General features: G+C 38.7%; 1 protein-coding gene across 1 annotated transcript; it reads left to right on the top strand.

The window, feature by feature from the left end:
- The first annotated feature begins 5,869 nt into the window (after positions 1-5,869).
- Positions 5,870-9,541, top strand: LOC115691612 (eukaryotic translation initiation factor 4E-1-like). The gene is made up of 5 exons (XM_030618308.2): positions 5,870-6,295; positions 7,900-8,065; positions 8,156-8,281; positions 8,992-9,057; positions 9,254-9,541. The coding sequence occupies exons 1-5, from the start codon at positions 5,946-5,948 to the stop codon at positions 9,296-9,298; spliced, it is 753 nt and encodes a 250-aa protein (XP_030474168.2). The 5' UTR covers positions 5,870-5,945; the 3' UTR covers positions 9,299-9,541.
- Positions 9,542-14,660: the final 5,119 nt, after the last annotated feature.

The following is a 14,660-nucleotide window of genomic DNA, read 5'->3' on the forward strand; positions in this document are numbered from 1 at the left end:
GTTTCCATTAAGAGCACCAAGTTGGGCCTATCTTGGGCCACAGAGGCCTGTAATGCTTGAACTATCAAAGGTGCACCTAACCCCTAATAGTTCCAACAAAAGACATTCATATGTAACCCGGTGGCTTATTAGGACTAGCCACCAAAGTCCATTTCATGGGTTCATAAAAAAAATTTATCTGAGTTTCCTGTAGCTGTGATTCGTCTAAATAGTTAAGCTCCAAAGGGAGGGAACTATAAGGATTATTCCTTTTTAACTTCTTGGTCGATGGAACCTTCAGGACTCTATTCAGATTAGGACCCTGAGCATTTGACCACATTGAGGCCTGCCCTAAGAAGTCACCATATTATTTTGCTCCATTATTACTACGATCCCTTTGCCATAAAAATCCCACTGCTCCTTTTGTGAATTTGCTTCAGCCAAGACAGTCAAAGCCCTAGATTGATCCAAATTACACCCTGCCCCCTGTTCAGTAGGAGCAAGAGTCTTTTCTTTTTTTTTTCCATACAGACCAATTAGGTGCTTTGCAGTGGGGTTTCTGGGACTATTTCATCTTCCTCTAACACCCGTCATTGACTACCCCAGCTTCTTCATAGAAGAATTTCCAATAGGGACTTGGTTCTCGAGCCTCCGCTTTTACTTGAACTATTCTCTTCAAACTTTGCTTCCTCGTAAGGAACTTCCATGCAGTTTGTTGTGAAATGCCCAATTTTATCACAAGAATAACAAAAGCGTGGTAGTCTCTCATATTTAAAATCCAGCCATACTTTCTCCTCTCCTAGATTAGTCAAGGCCCCTGGGCTTAAGGGAGTGTCCATATTCAAAACAATTTTTGCTCTACCTACTCTATGAAATGCAGCTCCTTTTTTTTCTACTTTCACCTCCTGAACAGAGCCCAAGTGCTGGGTGACATAAGAAACCATCTCCATTGAGCACCATTCCATAGGAAGCCCATGAAGTTGAACCCAAAATGCACAGGAGAAGAACTTATAACAATGAGGGGGTTTGTTTGGTACCCAGGGTTGGAGTATCAATAAATTGCTTCCAAATGACCATGGGCTATTTTCTGAGACTCCGTTTTTATCCTGTTCATTAGTAAATATGAAAGAAAGAATACCCGATTCATATTGAGTGGGTGTTACTGACTCCACCTTCCACGCTTTGTTCATAGTGTTGAGGAATGCCTGGTAGTTGATGTTGGAACTTGTATAGAGTTTTTCAAAAACCGAGTGGTTGCATTCAACCATTTTTTCCTGGGATACCATCAAATCTCTATTAGGGGTGTCTATTTTATGCCAAAGGTTACCCAAACGTCTACACAGCACGGCCAGCCGCGCCTCAGCACTAACATTTTCCGCCATCTCTTGCAGGACTCAGCAAGATTAAAAAGAGGCAATCACTTACGAGGACTGCCACAAACAAGGGGTTCGGAGACCCTGAAAACCCAGAAACCACGACAAAGGAAGGGGTAAAAACCAAGGGAAGTAGGGGTAGTGGCCACGAAAGTTAAGGTAAGGTGGAAACCAATGGAACGGTAGCGAAGGATTTAGGGTTCAAGATACGTTAGGACAAGGATGTAGGGCACCATTTTTAGGCAAAGAAATGACAAAATCTGGTACTAAATGCTGTAAATGAGGAAAATGACAATGGTATAATGGTTTATGGAGGGGATCCCAATGACATTTTAGAGCCGAGAAAGGGCAACATACGCAAGAGGAATCTGTGGGACATGGTTAAAACAAAGATTCTATCGGGAGAAGAGCTACAGTTGAGTATTCGAGAAACTGGGATGAAGTTTGAAAACTAGGGTTTGCTACCATAAAGGTAGAGAAAAGCTCTACCAACGAGAGAGACTAGCTCACTCAGATTTCTAAATACATTCAATTGCACCACCTTTTTCGGTGAAGGTTTGTTAGATGATTTTTCAGCCAAAACGATGTCCTCTTTATTTCGCTTAAGCCACGTAGGCATGATGTCAACACTGATTGCTTTCTGGCATTCATATTGATAGATTTTAAACGGTTCTCATTGATATAACTTTGATGGAGAGTAAATGTGTTGTACAGGTACAAGTTTGAGATTTTTAGTGTCATAGAAAAAAGTTTAGGGTAAATGTGTCACAGTGGGCATAGTTGAGGGTTTTAAGTGGGTTTTATCCTATAAGAAAATACCTCGGCGAGGACACTGGGGTAACAAGTCAAATTTTAGATCGAACCCCGACATCATCCAACTTTCTAACATGCTAAAATTAAAGTATTAGAAATCCTAAAGCATGCATGAACGCCCTAATCAATCCCTTAATCCATAAGGTGCACACGACGGAAGGTGGCTAGGAGGAGTGCAAATTGGTCCTATCAAGGGTTGAACACCCTTTGATTAGATCTGGAAAACCCGTCTGGGCAGGGGTATGGAGCCATTATTAGGGCCGAATCCCGCCCCTCTGAGCTGAGGTTTAAATCTCTTATGGTTGCTACAACAAATCCAGTTTAGCACGATCAATGTCAACATGCGAAAAAGCAACCAATCGTGTACTCTACATGCTGGACAGTAACAATGCAAATCAAACAGCAACTTTCAAGAGGCCGAAACGATTAATTCTTATCGTACGTTAACCCATATGTGTTTTGTACATGAGTGATCCGAAGAATGCAAGCAAAAGCTAGTAAACTTACGAGATAAAAGATTCAGTGCCGACTAGAAGTCGGGGTCAGGATTCTACCTTGATCCGAGCAAGATGAGCAGTGGCAGTGCGCGAGACTTGTCGAGGGCTGTGTGGATCTTCAGCCACCTTTTTGGATGAAGTATGTTGGTCACAGGTTCAATGAAACAGCCATTGATCCGGTAGGCACGAAAGGGTCGCGGTTGGCGCAGACGTCCTTCGATTCCAAGACTAACATGTCACGAAGAATCTCCAGTCCAGATAGGTGGTGCTCTTTGTCCTCCCTTGAAGGTTCTTGCCAAAAGAAATGATGCCGCAATTCTTGCGGTATTGTACCAGAATTCCAAAAATGTGAAGGCCATTTTGCAGAAACTCTCTAGTTCTTATCTCCAATTCTTCCCTCTCTCTCATTCTTTCACCAAAATGCATTGATCTCTTGCCTTGCTAGAAGTGATTCAAGTATGAGAGGGTTGCTTGCCATCTCAGCAAAAGGATAGAGAGAAACACCGCCCAAAATGGATGAGGCCGTACGAGAGATATAGATTGAGGGCGCAAATGATAGCCATTCTCTTCCTAGGTCTAATTTATGCCTAATTTTCTATTTCTATTCCTTTGATGAGTTTATGAGCAGAAAGTAATATTTGATAATGACACAAAATTTCTATTCTTGGAATAGAAATTCATTTGATAGGCCTTCTTAAATTTCTATTCCCGGCAGGCGGCCGGTGGGTGATAAGCGGCAAGGGCAAGTGATAAGAAGAGTTCTTATTTCTGTTTCTGTTTTCGAAATAGAAAAGTAAAAAAAATCTACTTTTCATTTCTGTTCCAAACTTATTTATGGACTAAAAATTTATCCCGAAAATTAAAGAAAAATGAATTTGCGTTACCAAACGGATTTCTGTTCCAAACATGTTCCCAAGAACAGAAAAATAGAAAAATAGAGAAATATAATAGTTATCATTCGTACCTGAGAATGCAAGATTATGCAAATATGAATATTTCAGCTAAGGGGTCAAATTTCTAGGGAAAATTATTAGCAAAGTCTTAAACCTATTACATTTGTGTCAGTTCAGTTCTAAACCTTTCAATTTTGCTAAAATTTAATCCTATACCTTTTGATGGTTTGCCAATGTAGTCATTTCGGTCAATTTTTGCTGGAAATTGCTGACGTGGATGCCAACTGTGCCACATAGGATGCCCGGCGCTGACATGGATAATTTTTTAATTTTTTAAATAATTTTTTTCGTTTTCTTTTTCTTTCTTTTCCTTTCCAAGTCCAGCTGCAACTCTTGCCAGCTGCAGGCGAGGGTTACAACCCTCTAGGTGAGGGTGACCCTTGCCCGCAACTGACGAGGGCTTCGCAGCCCTCATTTGTGCCCAACGCTTAAAAGGAACAAAAAAGAAAAGAAAAATTAAAAATTCAGAAACTTTTAATAAAAAATTATAAAAATTGTGCACGTCAGTATCGATCGTGCTCCCTAGGATAGCCGACGTCCACGTCAGCAATTATAGTCAAAATTGATCGGAATAACTACATTGACAAATAGTTAAAAGGACTAAATTTGTTAAATTAAAAGATTTATGACTAAATTGGCACAAGTACAATAAGTTTATAGCTTTTTTGGTAATTTCACCTCAATTTCTACAATAATGACGAATTTTAAACCCTGATTTTCTAAAGCACGACAGACAATCTTTTAGACAAAAAAAATTTAGGTGTCGACAGTGTCAAAAATTCCTTTTCTCGAAAGCTCAATGGAAAGTCATTTTAAGAGAAAATGAAGATTCAAATGGACAAGACCGATGCATTTGATGGGGAATGAATGACAAAAGTATGAAAGACCAACACTTAACGACCTTGACTAGTAATAGAGAACATTTGCTAAAAGTTACAAGATGGATGTTGCGAAATCGAACTAAAAAGAAAATTGGCAAAATTCTATTAGATGTTTTAACAAGTGAATCATATTTGAGAACGCAAGAAGAATTTGTCACTTAGCATTGTAAATCTATTTTCTAAATCAATTTGTGTTATGCATAGTACTTTTTATCAAAAAAGCATAATGCCTTGTATTATTAGTAGTTCGCTTGTACCAATATCTTATGTTTGAAAAATGTTTTGTATTTCAATTTCAGCTTTATTTCATATTAGTAAGAGTGGAGGCCTTGTAGACAAGGGAGATGTGATAACCGGTGTTTTATAACACGCATGTAACTTTAGAATAGTCTAGGGGGCTAATGCGTACAATTCAGTGAGTCATATCGATTGTGAAATGATAAGATATAAATGACGTGGCAATGATAATATTCATAGTAATGTGGCAATACGGCATGATATAAGACAACTAGACTCGTTAAATGAGTAGATTGGGTCAAAAATAGTTCGATCCAAATTGACTGATTGAACCTGTTTTGACTATTTATATATAATGCACATTTAGTGACCCATACCCAATCAAGACCAAAACCTAACCCAACCCGGAATCCATCTTTAGTAACTTTTCTTCTTAAATTGTTGCCTTTGAATGAGGGGCTACTCCATCTACCGACCCGTCAAGTTAGTGTGGGAGCTTTGGGATCGGGTTATGGATAGGGGGGGTGAAGGTGGTGATGAAAGTTTGTGTTTCGTTAGAAGTGCAGATTTTCATAGTAGTGTGAAGTTGCGAGCAAGAGGTTGAAGAAAACCTAACGATGGCGAAAGCGGATAGAACAAATAGAGAAGGTCACGAGTCATCAGATTGAAGAGGGAGAGCGAAGAGATAGGCGAAGAAGGACCGAAGTGGGTTAAGCCTGGGCTATTTCTTAAATGGGTTGAAAGTGGATTTATAACAGACCCACTAAAACCCATATGTTTTAGGCTTTTAACTTTAAAATTCATTATGACTCATACTTTAAGTTTAAGGTGACCTATTTATAATCCACACAAATAAATTTTGGATTTTAATATGGATTTGTGATTCATTTTGACAACCCTAAAGACGACCTAGCATGGGCATATAAGATGACGCGGCATAATTCATCGACATCTTTTGTTGAAGATTTAGAATTTGAGATAAACAATTGAGGAAAATTAATTAAAATGGATAATATCCCCATATATAATTTAGTTTGTTAATATAAAGTGATCTTTATAGTTTTCAAAACACCTTGTTTCGGAAGTTACAAATTTCTCCTATGTAAAAAACTCGGAAGATTGATTTCGGATGCAAGCGCAATAGAAACAGTGAGAAGCCCCAAAACCTCCAAACAAGAGGAGCAAGAAGAGAGAGAGAGACAGCTGCAAAACATGATGAGAAAAAACATGGCGGTGGAAGAGACGGTGAAATCTGCGGCGGCGGTGGCGGCGGCGGCTGCAAGCGCCGACGACCCGAGGAATCCCGCCACCGCGAACCCCAACCCTAATTCGAAGGGCGTTTCGGGTAACGGCGACCCGGAGCTGGAAGAGGGAGAGATTGTGGGCGAAGACGATTCGGCCGAGCAGTCGGCGAGAGGGGAGCCAAAAGCGGACCAGCCGCACCCGCTCGAGCACTCGTGGACTTTCTGGTTCGATAACCCTACCTTGAGATCGAAGCAGACCGCCTGGGGTGACTCCATGCGCCCGATCTATACCTTCTCTACCGTCGAGGAATTCTGGAGGTGAATTTTTGTGTTTCTTGCGTCGATTGAGTTGTGGTTAGGTTGTTTTTCTTGTTTGGCTGATTTGTTGTTGTTATTATCGTGTTAAGGCTGATGGGTTTGATGTTGTTCTAATTTTGTTCTCGCTGGATGCAAAGTTTCATGGTTTGAGAGTTCTAATCGCTCTGCCATTATGGTTTTGAGGAGTATCTGAGGAGAAGGACCGTGGCTGATTCTGTTTCGAGTTTTGAGCAATGGGTGTTGTGTCTCTGTTGAGTTGAGTTAGATTATCAGTTCAAAGAATACTGGAAGTTATGAGTTGAATTCCAGTTTTCTTATAGCTTTTGATAAAGAAATAGTAATTCTTGGGTTGATGTTGAATAGAGAAATCTTGTTCTCCAGTGGGCGACATAACAATCAAGCCTTTAGCTTTATTAAGCTGAATCGGTCATGATGGTGTTCCCAGAGTTCTTATCCCTTATATTGACCTCGAACGTAATGGTGCATTCATTATACTCATCGACCGTCAAGGATTTAGGAACTATAACTGTTTTTCGATTGTCCTTCATGCCCTGAGTTTTCAATTAGCATCATGACTGGAAACAGGGCTGCAAGGTTCGTGCACTTGCATGAGTACTATTATCCTCAGGAAATTCTGCTTCATCAAGTTTTTCAATATGTTTCATGTGGGGTCCGAACTCTGACTTTCCATGGGACATTGGCTTTTCTTCTTAAAACATTATAAGCTTTTAGCCAAACCCTTGAGGGACATTGTAGAGGCTTGACTGTGTCATTCATGATTTATTCCCTCGAGTTTTCTTTCTCCCTTCTCGCAAGTTTTTATTGGATTATTGTTGAAACTTGCAATTTCAAAGTTTGACCGAGGGAAATTATTGCCAGATTCTTTTTGAAGTTGGTAGTGTAGATTAGATAAACATAAACTCTTAAAGATGTTTTGTGGTTTATTTAATGGAAACAATTAGGCCTTTGTGTATGCCTATATTTTAGCTTCTTTGAGACTTCAACTAATCAGTGGAAGTTTATTTTACTGGCTTCGCAGAGCATATGCTCTGTCCTGTGCAAATACGTCTTCGGTGGTTGAAAATTGAAGATTGTAAAACTGAAATTGACTTCTTCATTACTTTTTCCTTGATTTTATGAATTGTAAGATCACTGTTTTTTAGTCATTGATTTTGTCCACCATAGGCCCATTCCCAGGCTTCAAGCTTCGTTGTTGATGCTTATTTCGTGAGTGATATGGGTAATTGATACTGGACATGGGTTGGATTCTGTATTATCTGTGAACAGCGAATTACTCTGCAAGGATGCTTTTTGAGTTTTGCTGGAAGTTTGAATCTGACCCATAGTTTTGATGTTGAATAGCTTCATTGCTATTTCTTTTGCTTTCAACTCTACATCGATGTTGCAAGATCCTCCTTTGATGTGGAGTTGGGCTTTGTCTAAACGCAGTTGCAATCAACGAAATTTGCACATCTCACACTTTCTAAATGTGCTTTTTTTGTTATGCTTCCACCTTTGCCTCCTTTATGCAATGGAAGCTTCATCATGTTGATTTTAATCTTATGGATCAATCTGACGGATTTATCTTCCAACCTTGCTTTTAGTCTGTACAATAACATACATCATCCAAGCAAATTAGCTGTTCAAGCAGACCTTTATTGCTTTAAAGACAAAATTGAGCCAAAATGGGAGGACCCTGTTTGTGCTAATGGAGGGAAGTGGACTGTGAGCTTCAACAGAGGGAAATCTGATACCTGTTGGCTGTACACGGTATGCTTTTCATCAGTTACTCTGTAGATAAGTATTCCAATAAGCAAGGTATGCTCTTATAAGTCCTTCTACTGTTATTTCTCGCATTAGTTGCTGGCAATGATTGGAGAACAATTTGATCATGGAGATGAAATATGTGGAGCCGTTGTCAATGTCAGAAGAGGGCAGGAGAAAATATCTCTGTGGACGAAGAATGCTGCAAATGAAGTTGCACAGGTTCTTCTACTTCACCAAATTTTGTTATGTCCTTAGCTTGTTTGTATATCGAATGATCATTTGATTTATGTTTCATGCACATTGTTTGTATTCATTAGCTTTCTGTTCCTATAGGACTAGGATATATTGGATTTAATAACAAGAATAAGGCTTCTACATAAAAATGGAGGCCAATTACTTCGAGATTAGTTATCATTGTAACTCTGAAAATTTTCCCGCCTCTGCTATGTAGATGATTTTTCTCAGGAGTTTCTTCCTAGGTGGGAATATACCGGATTAACCTTGGTTCTTGTTTTATACAAGTAGTTGTATCACTCTGATTTAACATTACTCGACTCAAGAAGTATGTTCCTTTACTGAGAAAATGAGGGATGTTGATCTCCATTTGCCTTTCTTGTTCTCATTTGGGTGTCTGAGGGAGCAATTTTTTCTTCTTTTTCTTTTTCCTTTTTTGCATATTTTGAAAAAGAGTTATGCTACACATTGCTAACTTTGCAGTTGGGCCGAAAATGTGTTCTTACTGCTCTTAAATGGCAGCTGTGTAATTTCAACTAAAATCTGGATCATCTTTTTGCATTTGAGAGTCTGAATCCATTAGGGGTTTTGTGTTTGCCACTGAAATGATTTCTCTACAAACTATGGAGGATTTTTTTGGTGCAGCAACAACAATTGATGAAAGGACAATTTCACTCGTAGTAATTATTCTGCAGGTGAGCATAGGGAAGCAATGGAAGGAGTTTCTGGATTACAATGAGAATATTGGGTTCATATTTCATGTATGTTTTGTTCAACGAACTGTTTTACTGATCTCTCTCTCTCTCTCTCTCTCTCTCTCCTCCTCCTCCTCCTCTTCTTCTAATAAGAATCTTGCGAATATTGCGAGTGAACTATGGAACCATTATCCTCATTTTATTTTCCAGGCGTTTTTTAAAGTTGGAAATAGTTTAATGGTTTTCTTTTCTGCTCTTGCAGGAGGATGCAAAGAGTAAAGGTGCTAAGAATCGCTACAACACATGAGTTTTTGCATCTTCTATTTAGCTCAAGATGGTGAAGTTTCTTCATCCATAATCATGCTCAATGTCAAGTTATGATCTCAATTATTTGGACGGCTTTGTATGTTGAACTGCAAAGTAGTTCAAGCAGTGTAAAAATAGATGAGTTTGGCATGTCAAGAAAGGTTTTTTTACAGGGGATATTTATGATGAAGATTAACTGCAAGTTGCCCTTTCAATGTGTGATTTGGTTCTCGCTTTTCTAATAGTTTCTTGAGCCAGAGATAGCTGTGTTCAAAGCACATCAGGTGACAATGTTCCTCATTCTCAAGGAATGAAAAAGAAAAGGGCTTTCTCAAAGGGATCTTTATACCATACAAGTGATTAGGCCCGTTAAATAGGTGGGTCGGGTCGAATTTGGGGCAAGTCGAAAATTATCTGATTTAAATTGATCTATTTAATCCATATTGATTTCTATAAGATACAAATTTAGTAACCCATAATCGACCTAGATACAATTTGGACTCATTCATAGCAAATTTGATCCATAAATTGTTGCATGTAAAGAATGGGTGATTCCGTGCACTGACTCGTCGAGTAGGTGAGGGAGTTCGGATGCTCAGGTTGGGTCATGAGCTAGATGTCACATGCAATGGGGAGACGTAGGTAAGTGCTGCGCTGATGGACAAGAAGTGCATGGATGGGTTTGAGGGTGGGGTTATGGACAAGGGCATGAAAGTAGTGAGGGTGGGGTTATGGACAAGGGCATGAAAGTAGTGGTGAGGCGAAGGTTAGTGGATTTTGTCCAGGTCATGACCAATGCCCTCACTGTTGTGAATCATTTCGATTCCAGGCATCGGCCGATCACGAATGTCGCAGTACAACTGTTAGCTTATATATATTACTAAAAATCATGTACTTCTTCCGTATACTCAATACAAATTTCATATGATTGGCATGGCTTGGCACAAGCCATAAATGATATTGGTTACTAAAGGTACTTCTGTCATATTTAAGAGACTGATTTTTTTTATTGTAACTTGTCATAATCATGTGTATTTTATTGTGATTCTTATACTGAGTGTTGCAACAAACAGAAAAAAAATCTGCGGCAAATCCTCACGAGTAATGATGTCTCGGCATATCATAAAAAGCCTCAGATTAATTACTTAGTTGTTGATAGGACTGAAAGGGATCTTTCTCAAATCGGTGCAGGATTTTATGCTAACAAGTATCATCATAAGAGAAAGATTATGTATAAAATCACAACATCAAGTACACGAAAACATTCTACAAAAAAAGAGTATAAAAACATATCTGACAATAGAATACTGAATGAAGAAAACATTTTAACTCTATCTTCTAGCAGGCGGTGCGTGTTCTGGACCGTGAAAATTTGGCTAGATTAGAGTTAAAATAAATCAAAGCAACCATAATTGTTAATCACGTCGATCCCACATAAATTTCACATGGTCCATAAAAATTCAATGGTGTGATTGGATCCGATCAGTCGGTTAATCTTGGCGAAATATTTTCTATATTAGGTGGTGGACGAAGATCACAGATTTGCTATCGTGGGGGAAATGGTGTACGGAAATTGGTCCAATCTACATTGTTGGTCAAAAGGGATGTCTCTAAACTTTTGAATTTGTTTTGTATCATCCCGAATTAGACAATTTCTTTTTTGCCAATAGATTAAAAGAAAAATGCCAGGCAACCCAAAAGACGAGTTGAAAAATTGGTTGAATATGGATTTGGTGGAAACCCACAAAGACCCACATTAAGTTAAATTCTTATGTTTTAAAATCATTTCAACCTGCTTTTAAGTTTTAAATTGACCCACCTACAACCCAAGCCACAAAAATAGATTTGAGGAATGGGTTTCTCACCCGTATTGCCATCTCTACAAGTGATACAACCTCTGCAAGCATTAGGTTTTAGTTCTGAGATGCTCAACTAGGGATATTTCTTACAAATAAAAGAAGAAAGAGAACCTTGCACCAGCTAGGGTCACATGGATTCACCAAGTTATGAAGTAAGTAAAACACGGCCATAACACTGGTTGTGATAGTTCTGCAAGTAAACCATTGGTAGTTTTATGATCCTTAACAAGGATATAGCTAAGTCCACTAACACTCTGAGGGGAAAGCGTGAAGCTTTGTGCACCAAGTCCCCTAGTTGGACAACAAAACTGAGTGGATGGTCTATGATCGATGATTGAACAGTTACGATCTGTCTAAGCAAAAGACTCTTCGGTTTAGCAACATGATATCAGATTGATTGCTAGGATATGACTTGGTGCTATCTGGGTTACCTGATTTTTGCCTTTAAGTGGTCTGAGAAACGATCTCTCATTGCTGTTGGTGAAATGCAAAGGAAACGAAAGTAGGGAGGAAATGTTAAAGATCGGGAGACGGGTGATCCCTGCTTCAAATAAAACTAAAGATCAGTCGAGATGGATCATAATAAGATCATCAACAAGATAACTATACTTCCACAGAACCTTTAGCTTGTCTGAAACTCTCACTATATGCCTCCTACGGCATTCATATTCGCTCTAATATCAAGAAAAGCCAGTCGCGTTCCTTGGCAAACATGGCATCTATTTTTGCAGAAAATGACTCTTGTTAGGTCAATGTCACAAGCCTACAAATAATTTCATAGAGTGCAGATATCAAAAGTGCCACTCTAGTCTCATGCTATTGCTATAAATGTACTTTTCCGATGCTAAAAGCAGCAACTTATCACATGTTCTCTTGTGATGGAGCTTCCTATCTTCTTATGAGGATAGATCATCAAGAGACATAATGGTATTATGATGAACCGCCTTGTTCCTTCTTTTCCTTGAGCTTCTCAGCAAAAACACATGCTACAACACATTAGAATGGTGTTTGAGGGATTTAGGCAATCACGGCCAAAGCCACACGAGCCCTTTGGCGCAAGATAATGGTCTTCGGCTTCAAATTGAGCATAATGTTGTGTCTCTGGCACACGATTACATGCTAAGGTGGTCTAATGTGATTGTCCGTCTCTCCTTTATCCAGTGGACAGTTGAAAGAGTTCTTTAAGCCGGCGTCAATATCAATTTATTTATGGTATTGACATACTAGAGAGCACTTACATACGACTTCTATGGGTAGTACGAGAGCATCTTGCTTACTAAACCACTACTAGATAAAAAAAAAATCGATTTTTTCTTATGCTTATGGAGTGTAGGAGTGAAAAACTTAATATTTAAGTTACACATGACCGTGACTACGGTACCTTTGAGTCTTCTGAAGGTTTTTGTCCTGATCCATCTTTTCAATCACCAAAATTTTCTACTCCTATCTTGTGAACTAATTGCACATTGATCCGTCGATTTTTCTTACTAAGAAAGGCATGGCATCCTGATCTTAGAACCGATTGAAAAACTCTCTTTAAAGTTCTTCTGCACACTGCAAAAAAAAGTTTATCCTCCATGTTAGAAAGTCCAACCCAAAAGCTTCAGCTATTAAGTGGAGGGAGACCACATGAATATAAAAAGCATTAGATAGCAGTGGCTTTGATATCATGTGAAGATTTTATGGGACCACTGCTAACTAATTTTTAAAGCTTAAGTTATTAGGTGGGGGGAGACCACATGAATATAAAAAGTATTTAGGACCCATTGCCAAGGGATGTGAGACAATACTTCAACACTTTAGTTGTAGCAAGTTTTTACTCCAACCTTCGTTTTCCAAACAAAGATAGTTTTTATCTTCACGAAAAACGAAGCTACTCTGTCACTGCTGAAGCTCTAGCCGAGCTTATTCACCATCCTGTCAGCCACTTTGAAAGAATCCCTACTAATACCTCTTAAGCTTATGCTTTTATCATGAAAAGTTCCGAGCCTGTCCGTCGTGACAAAATTTCTTTGAACATGCTGCCTCTCAAAGTCAACTTGATTTATAAAATTCTCATCATACTTCTTCGTCCCAAGTCATGCTTAACCAATGATGTCTCTCACTATAAAGCAAGAATTTTTTGAGCTATCTTGAAAGGAGTCGATTATTCTTTAGCTCATCCTGCATATGTATCGCATGGTGAAGCGAAAAACTAGTAAGTTGCTGTATGGAGCTCTCATCTCCCTTATCCTGCGAGCAAAAGGCATCATCATCAGTGATGATTACAAAGTGTACAAGGTATCAGGTGTGGAGATAGGCAAGGAAACTCTGAAGAAGATAATGTTGGGACTGAGTCCTGAAGCTAGGTAAATCAAAGGAATAAAATTATCTGAATGGGACATGGTGATGATCAAGCTGCAGTTCAAATTCTGCAAGAAGATTGAAAGAAGGTGTAGAAAGGGCAATGCGTGGTCAAGGAACAGCACCACCAGCACCGGCTAAACCACCAGCTCCTCACTCTCGTCAAAAGAAATCATCAGTTAAGGGGGAGTCTGGGTTTGGAAGCCAAAAGGATGACATCGGCGATGCTGCTCTCTACAAGGTTATTCATAATTTACAAAAACCTATCAACCAAATGGGCAAATTCCTCGTGCGCTTGGAATAGAACATCCTTAGCCTTCAATGCTATAATCTTATTTTCCCAATATTAGTACCATCAGCTGAAAGTCCTCTCTATACCAAGAAGAGAGCCTGTCGTTCTTAAGATCTCTTAGGATCCGTACCATCATCTCTCCTCATTATGTTTATTGTACTTTCCTAGTGTTATCTTTTATTTGGAATGACATATTTGCTTTATTATCTTTGCATCTATCTTTTTTATTATGATAGAAAGGGGGAGAGTTAGTATGTGAAATACATGAAACAATGAAGTGCTGATATAATCTGCTAAACTGAAACATCATTATAAGTGTATGCTACTATCACATGCTGAATTGTCAAAATTTACTGTCAGATAGTTCTATTTAATTTTATAGCAATTATCTCAAAATCTTACTATATTATTTCACATATGTAGGATAGTTTTATCATCATAAAAAAGGGGAAGATTGTTGGAAAACATCCCTATGATATTTTGATGATTATCAAACTATCTTTGAGTACTAACCTTTACCATGACAAGTGTAGATAGTAAAATTGTTTGTATATTATCAATGATCTTGGTTTACCGAGACACTAGGCTTTGACATATTGGACTTACAAGTACAAATGAGAGTAATGTCTCAAAATTACTTTATAGGATTAGTCAAGCTAGTATCCTTAGAAGTCCTTTTAGTATTGATAAGGATTGCAAGATCATTGATCTTAACCTCTCAAGTCATTCGGTTTGTATCATCACTGCAGATAGTTAGCTAGGTATTCACAATCAGCACCAGCGATGGTGTGCGTATAATAGTGATGGTGATGCATTAGGACTAATGATAGTGAGATACACGATGAAAAGATGACCGTTGATGGTTCATA

This window comes from Syzygium oleosum, unplaced genomic scaffold (genome assembly GCF_021117445.2).
Source record: "Syzygium oleosum isolate NSW1041296 unplaced genomic scaffold, Sole_v2.1 Sole_v2.01, whole genome shotgun sequence".
Classification (NCBI taxonomy): Eukaryota; Viridiplantae; Streptophyta; class Magnoliopsida; order Myrtales; family Myrtaceae; genus Syzygium; species Syzygium oleosum.

Bases quoted from the DNA above. Each gene is read 5' to 3' on its own strand.
- LOC115691612 (XM_030618308.2), top strand. From the start codon at position 5,946: ATGATGAGAAAAAACATGGCGGTGGAAGAGACGGTGAAATCTGCGGCG. The intron at 8,066-8,155 runs GTATGCTTTTCA...TTCTCGCATTAG, and splicing joins ATACCTGTTGGCTGTACACG to TTGCTGGCAATGATTGGAGA. The intron at 8,282-8,991 runs GTTCTTCTACTT...ATTATTCTGCAG, and splicing joins CTGCAAATGAAGTTGCACAG to GTGAGCATAGGGAAGCAATG.